This window comes from Anoplolepis gracilipes, chromosome 9, assembly GCF_047496725.1.
Source record: "Anoplolepis gracilipes chromosome 9, ASM4749672v1, whole genome shotgun sequence".
NCBI classification, from domain to species: Eukaryota; Metazoa; Arthropoda; class Insecta; order Hymenoptera; family Formicidae; genus Anoplolepis; species Anoplolepis gracilipes.
This window is the reverse complement of record NC_132978.1, coordinates 4,620,548-4,628,503: the sequence shown is the minus strand read 5'-3', so window position 1 is coordinate 4,628,503 and position 7,956 is coordinate 4,620,548. Positions and strand designations below refer to the sequence as shown.

Genomic DNA, 7,956 nt, shown 5'->3' with positions numbered 1-7,956 from the left:
ACGAATGTATATTATTACTCAGGCACCTGTAAAATGTCCACTCGGAGGAATTCGAGTGTGGACCACAGGTTACGAGTGCATGGGATCAGCGGTCTCAGGGTCGTGGATGCCAGTATCATGCCAACCATAATCGCCGGTCACACGACGGCGCCTGTGTACAAGATCGCCGAGAAAGCCAGCGATATGATAAAGGAGGAATGGAAAGATTCTACTCTGTGAATCACACGTATACACGTGTGGAAAGGGAAAAAGTGGAGGTGAGAAAATAATTACGAGATAAAATAAGTGAAATATATTGTATATATATTATCGTGAAAGCACGGAGAGACTGTGATTAAATGAGGATTTCCTTTAAATTCGAAGGAAAACGATATTGTCACAAAAATTTATAGAATTTGTAAGGAAGCGTGAGAAATATGTATTAAAATTTTATATAATAAAGCACGAACATTTTATGGAATTTTTCTATCTCTTTAATGGAGTATTATTGTTCTACATAGGGATAAAACATATTTATGTACGTATAATTATTATACGTTTCAGTTACATATGTATAAAGATGACGGTCTGCACAAATGTGTAATGCTAGTCAGTGGCTGTATTTTTTGTTTAATACATAGAATAATATTGTCGAAATGATCTAACAGATTCGCTGTCTTCTCAATTTGAAAAATCATGCTGATTCTCTTTGGTTGCTTCTGATTAAACTGCTAATTATAAAATTAAAATTATATTAGCCTAGCGCAATTTAAATAAACACCACAATACACACACACACACACACACACACACACACACACACACACATATTTAAACTATAAATACACTTTATCAAAACTTTACGACACTATGTATTTAAATATTTTAAATTAATAAATTAACGAATTTATAAAAAGCGCTCATCGTTATCCAACATATATTTAGCGCACAAGGAATTGTAAATAATTAAATTAATAAAAAAATAAGATTAATAATTCGAGGCAACATCGAATAAAAATCTTAAATAAAGTAAATACTGTTGTCGCTGAATTGAACAATTCTGTAGTTCTTCGATTAATGCTTATAATCATCAGTATAAGCACAGAATAGATAAAAACTTTTTTTTTATACTGTAGAAAAACGTGTTTATCAAACCGTGTATTTAACAAATGAACAAGTCAACACAGTCCACTTTCGATTTCCATGTTGAATTGCAGTCCTTTAAACTTTCAATGATATAATAATGGTAAGTCTCGCAATTGCCGTGCATTTCTAAAATTGCAAAATTTTGCATGTATTATTTTCGACATAAATGTACGTAATAAAACTTGTATCCATCATGCAAATATATTTTTTTCGAATTTAATTATAATTCTGATTCTAAACTTTATTTGTCTCACACGAAAAATCTCAGGAGATTTATAATAGGTGATTATAAATAATCTGCTATTTCAAACAACAATAATCAATAAATATCAAAATTTTATATATTTTATGTATTAAAATGCATATTTGTTTAGAAAGAAGATTGGAAAATCAGATTAAAATAAAAATTTTTTGTTATAGAAAAAGTACTTTAAAAATTCATATTTAATTGTGTATATTTAAACATTTTGTGCACATTTTCATGTATTTTATATATATTATTAGAACATCACAGGCGCGCGCTACACGCGCGCTATTCCTTACGTAAAGTGTAAAAGAATGCAGGGATTTTAAGAAATTCTAAAAGGGGTTTTAAATTATAATTCAAAGACCTTTTATGATATTAAACTTTTAATTCGCGCTCTAATGTATATATAATAGCTTACGTCGATACAATATATTAAATAATATATTTTATATTAGAGAAATTTCTCTCTATTATTATATACATTTATATATATATATATAAAATGATATATATATATATATCATTGAACAACTTGTTATTAATAAAAGAAAGTAATACAAATTTAAATTTTTTATTTCAACATTTTTCTTTTTTTTTCTTCTTCTATTTCATAATTATTCTTAGTTATAGAATTTATATGGCAATAACTATTCTCATAGTCATAAAATGTGACAAGAAAAATAAAACAATATATGTAATAATTTTTTTAATCTCAATTTATTTTCTTACTGTTCGTGAATTATGATTTTATTAACAGAGAAAGAATTATATTGTATTTATATAATTTAATTTTGAAAAATATTAACACATACGCACACGACTTATATTGAAACTATATCAAGATGACTAATTAAAGATAATTGAGGATTCCATAAAATATGATTACAATCTCTTAGCAACCCGTAGATCTTACCTGTTCGACTTCTTTACGTCTTATTATTTAATCTTTCAGAGATTTCGTTTGGGAGAATTTTTCCTTTGGATAAGAGAAATATTAAGAATAAGACAAACAACATAATAAAAAAGAGAAAAATTAAGAACATACATATATAACAAAAATAATACATAAAAATCGTGTTGTTTTAAAAATAAACTAAATTAAGATTCAATATTATATTTATATCGTTTACACATATACAAGGGAATGTGTAAGGTTAAAATCAATTAATTTTAATTCTCATCTTTATAACAAAATCATTAATAGATATTTTTTGTAGCAAGTAATTGCTATATAGGTGTATTTAATTTTTATTAACTATATATATAATTTTTTTTTATTTTATATTAATGGTCAGATGAAGATTGTTGTCAACATTATTACATCACGACAACTATCTTGATTATAAACACTGTGAAATAATAATAATAATAATAATACAGCCATAAATTTTAATGCCCTTCTTCCTCTCTCTCTCTCTCTCTCTCTCTCTCTCTCTCTCTCTCTCTCTCTCTCTCTCTCTTTCTCTCTCTCTCTCTCTCTTTCTCTTTCTTTCTCTCTGTCTGTCAACCTTAATAGTGAAGCAAGTCGGAGCGTATAAGCGAGGCTGACTATATTTAGAGTAATAATATTAATTAAATTTTTTGATCTCTTGAATTTTGCAAAATAATTAGACACAAATAGTTGGAAAAAAGTATCTACAACTATTTTAGAATACAATAATTGAACGTATTGTATTTAGGAATTACCGTTACGCAGTAACGTGTGCTTCTTTCGTCTTTAACCAATCTGCATGTTGAGCAATATCTTTATCAGCCACTCTTTATTTGACAGTTTAAAAATTTTTTATAAATCTCTATATTTATAAATTTCTTTATTTCATTTAACAACTTTTTTATGTTTTTTTCTCACATTTCTCCTTTATTCCTAATATTTTAAAATATGTGTACATAATTGAAAATTGATATTATTTATAGATTTTGATAAAATTTATAAAGAAGAACTTTAAATGCGCCTATATTTGCACATTCTCGATACTACTGGAACACAAATATTAGGGTAAACTCGGGTAAGATGGCCACAGATTTTTAAAATGCAAAAAACATATCTTTATTTTTATTATTTTTTAATAGTGTTTGGCATATTATCTTCACTAAAGTTTAAATTACGTAATATTATCGAAATTAAAAGAAAAATATTTAATAGAAATTTTATATTATCAAAATAATACAACATAAGCATTGGCCATCTTACGCAACTTTTAAGAAAAAAATGACCAAGTGACGGAAAGGATGGCTATAATATTTCTAAAAAAATTACAAAGTACAATAAAAGGCTTTTTTTTCCTCACACGCGCGTATTATAATTAATTGTTCTAATCGTTTTATTTGTCTTAGTCTCCCTGAGTCTCTCGGATCTCATCGACCCGCGGATCGAGAATCGATTCTTTGTCTAGCGCCATCTACCATTTCTCTACACTAATTTATGTTTAAATTTATAGTATAAATTCTCTGATATTGTTTTTCTAGCGGTTACAGCGGCAGTTACAGCAGCATCATGCGGATAACATTTTTCCAGCGCTTTGTTTGGTACGTAATGAGTGCCTTCGAATTTGTTAAAGTAACGACCCATCTCACTATTTTCTATCCATTTCGGCGTTGTTAAAGTTAGAGCGTCTATAATAAAAATTAACAAAACACAGAGAAAAAATCAATTATTGATAAGTAAAATTAAATAATAAAAAAGAAATACGATAATAAATAATACTAGAAATAAATAAAATATCTAAATTAAGAAAAAAAAGAACAAGATAAATTAAAATCGAATAAAATATTATTTTGCAATACGTATAAAGAGATGAGACAAATACAGAAAAATATTGTAATTTAGATAAAGTTACGCCAATATAATTATATTTATACCTTCTCCCACATAACACATTTCATTATTTTCCGTAAGAATTATGTAATGTGTTTGTTTCTTCATGTCGCTACAGATCTTTGCTAGAAAACAATTAGAACTTCTTCTATCCTCTCCGGAGATTTTAACAAATTTTCTATGTTTATATCGATGCCATCCAATTATTACGCCTGTAGGACAGTCGACAGATTGATAATTATGTGTTACGATCATTCCAACTGCAAATTTTATATCTTCTGATCTTGCATTTAGCCTTTCAAATTTTTCTATGCTTATGTTGAACTGAAAAATGTAAGTTCAAGTTTTAATTGATATTTCTTGTCAAGTAATTCTTATATAAACATTTGTAGGAAGTTAAATTACAGCTAGTCAAATTATAAATAACTATAATTTTTATGTAATTGTATGTTATCAGAAAAAAGCTCTTTGTTTATTATTATTATTATTATTAATATATGTGTAGTGCTTACGCACATTACAGTATGGTCGAATTCTTTCTAAAATCGTACTCCAATCTTTTAAATTCACATCCCAGTTATAATCATATCCTATCGGTGAATCGAAAAAATCCAATATCCATAAATTTTCATTATACTGAATCATAGCCGATAGTATGTCTTTCATCTACAATAAAAAATAATTTAAATATGTAAATAATGTTCCAATTACAAACGAAAAAATTATATATTGTGCAAGTCTATCTGTTTAATTTTAATATTACGTAAATTAATATATTAAAATTGATAAAAATTAAGTGCGAGTAATTACTAACCTTTTTAGCTTCTATTATTTCCAATTTTGTAAAACAGTATTTGATAAAACAATCTGGGAATTTTTCAAAATTTATTCTAAAACATCTTACATCTTTTGAACTATTTGTGTCACTGTAAACAATATAAAATAATATTTGTATGCGTGTGTGTATGATAAGAATAAAAATATCGAATAATTCAAGTAATTTCAAAATTGATATTATACTTACTATCTTGGTTTCCAAAATAGACAGATGTTCGTACCGGGATATCCTATTACTATATCGCAACGTAGACCAAGTCTTCTGGCAACGCTATGATATATTATATATATTATTATTTCTTGACCATATTTATGTTCTAAGACCTATGTCAAAAGTTACAAAAAGTTGCAGAAATTAATTGGAGAGAAAGTATTTCTAAGATTACAACAACATGACTATGTTCATAATTGGCCATATTTTTATAATACATTATAATCAATAGTTCTTACATTATCTATACATTTGTATTTTAATTGTGTATTCCAATCTATGTTTTCCACTTTGTTTGGTCGAAAGTTTAATTTGCCGAATATATATTCTACGAGTGTGTTCATAATCTGAGTTCCTTCGGCTTCATCCCAATGATTATCATCAATATTGTTTTTTTTCCAATAGGAAAAATTTTTTTCAGACGTCGAGAATATTGAATGGTCGGGATGTTTTTCTCTGAGGCTATTCAATGCTTCTAATGCCATACCATCTAGTATTGCTGTTACGGACGAGTAAAATACCTCCTTTTGAGGCTGTAAATCTTGTGCCATAAAAGTAGCACTTCGTTCTAGGAGTTGGACTTTGTGAGGTTGCTTGATAAATTTTCTAAATTTTATGTTCCACATATAACTCCTCAAACAGTTAAAAAGTTGTACATAGTAATATTTTTCTGTTAGATCGTAAACAGTTTTTCTGAAAAAATTTACATATTAACTGTGCAATATATATGTTAATTCATAAAGTTAATTGTACTTTAATTAATATAATGTTACCGTGAAAATTCAGGGAGCAAATTTTTAATCTCATCAATATAGAAAGACATTTTGATATCATCCATATATTTGTCATATGGATACGACACACTAGTATCTTTATCTAACTGAAACATGTAAGTGTAATGTGGTGAATTGTCGATTGCTATATCGCGTTTATAATATTCTTGAATTTTTTGAGGCATGGAATTTCGTAATTGTCTCGTCCAATTCATTCCTATTTTTATAAAGTTTGAACTTCCTTTATTTTTCTGTTCATTCTTCTTGTTATAGAGTTTTTTCGCTGTAGGCCATCTGAAATTGAAATAAATAATATTATCGTAAATTTATAAAAAACGCTAAATTATTGCATTAGTAACAAGTTTTCCAAGAATTATATGATTTAAATTGTGTAATATACGTAATTAGTCAAAATATCGACATTCTTGCGTTATTTTAATACAATATATAGTGTGAGGTATACAATCTTAATTTTAAACTATAATTAAAATTTACACACTAACAATATACAATTATGTAAAATGTAAACTATGGACAGTATGGTAGCCATATTCTGTAAATATAACAAATTAACTTTTATATTCCGTGTATTTATTAAACATCAGTTTAATGAGTTATTTAATAACATAATTAAATAAAATAATTAAATTATTAAAACTGGCTAATAAAATTCAAGAAACAGGAAAATGGATATGAGCTATCTTCAAAAATTTTTTGCTCATAAAGGAAATATAAAATTTATTTATTCCTTAAATAAAGGCTAAATATAATTGATGAAAAAATTTATTGCAAATAATTGCTCGCTCTCTTTATGTGATTTAACTTTCATTGATCCGTTTCTTAACCTAATTGCAAAAAATTACCTAATTAACAAGTAATTACCTCTGAAGAAGCTTTTTCTCCATAAATTTGTAATTGACTACGTGTTGAAAGTTCTTGCACACACATCTGAAATTAATGATATCCTCAATACTGATATCGTTGTAGCCAAGTATGATGTATATTACTTCTTCAGGTAAGTTCATTATCGTAGCCATTATTTCGTTTATGAAACAAATTTAGTTAAAAATTTAGCAAAACACAGAAAAATAATTTAATTTAAGAAGATCGGACCGCGTATCATTAATTTCCTTTTTGTAGTCACACAAAATCTATTACGAAACCTATGTTCTTATGTATTTTTCAATTACACCAAAAGCACGTGTCATCACTACAGAAGTTTTTTACACTCTATGTCTGTACTTATTCTGGAAAAATCTGAAAACCTAAAAGCTCCCCCACCATGAGATTGTCATTTCATTGTTGTCACTGCACACAATAGGAAAATTCTGTAGAAGTCTCTCAGGTAATATTTGTCACAAATCTTTCGAGTTTCTAATTTTAAATAAGGAATTGCCTGCCTTTCATTACACATGTCCCTGGCATAATAAAGTACATATTTAGAAAAAAAATTATATTTAAAAAAATTCATAAAAATAGCTCTCAATTTTTATTTACGACAATTTTTTTATATCTTCAGCATATTCTATGAAAATTTTGAATAAAATTAATAAAAAATAATGAGATATAGGAATGTCTGCGAACTAATCGCCGCATACGCATCACGCATGTTTTCTCGTATGTATGTTCATATTCATTTTCTAATGTTAAGTTGTTCCTCTATTTTTAAACATGTTTAATTAATATTTTGTCTTTGTAAATTTTTATAAACAAATTCTTATTATTAAGCAGCAAAATAAATTTGTATTTTATTTCTCTTTTTATTCGTCTTTCATTTATATTCTCATTATTTCTTTTGCCTACTCTTTTTTTCTTTTTGTTTTTAATTATTTTTAATAGAATCAATCTTCTAAAAAATATATATATATAAATAATTTAAATGTTAAAAAAAATATGTTTATTTATTTTTATTTTGGCATTAAGTCGTGATTTTATACACAACAAATCT

General features: G+C 26.6%; 1 protein-coding gene across 1 annotated transcript; it reads right to left on the bottom strand.

Moving 5' to 3' along the window:
• Nucleotides 1–3,589: 3,589 nt before the first annotated feature.
• On the bottom strand, nt 3,590–7,637 carry LOC140669313 (F-box only protein 21-like). The gene is made up of 8 exons (XM_072899027.1): nt 6,891–7,637; nt 6,009–6,302; nt 5,475–5,928; nt 5,212–5,348; nt 5,002–5,113; nt 4,704–4,853; nt 4,232–4,511; nt 3,590–3,985 (listed from the first exon to the last, which is right to left on the bottom strand). The coding sequence occupies exons 1-8, from the start codon at nt 7,043–7,045 to the stop codon at nt 3,783–3,785; spliced, it is 1,785 nt and encodes a 594-aa protein (XP_072755128.1). The 5' UTR covers nt 7,046–7,637; the 3' UTR covers nt 3,590–3,782.
• Nucleotides 7,638–7,956: the final 319 nt, after the last annotated feature.

Excerpts from the sequence above, each read along its gene's own strand:
- LOC140669313 (XM_072899027.1), bottom strand. The coding sequence starts at position 7,045 with ATGGCTACGATAATGAACTTACCTGAAGAAGTAATATACATCATACTT. Across the intron at positions 5,349-5,474 it reads AATACAAATGTATAGATAAT|GTCTTAGAACATAAATATGG; the intron begins GTAAGAACTATT and ends CTTTTGACATAG. Across the intron at positions 5,114-5,211 it reads CTATTTTGGAAACCAAGATA|TGACACAAATAGTTCAAAAG; the intron begins GTAAGTATAATA and ends TATTGTTTACAG.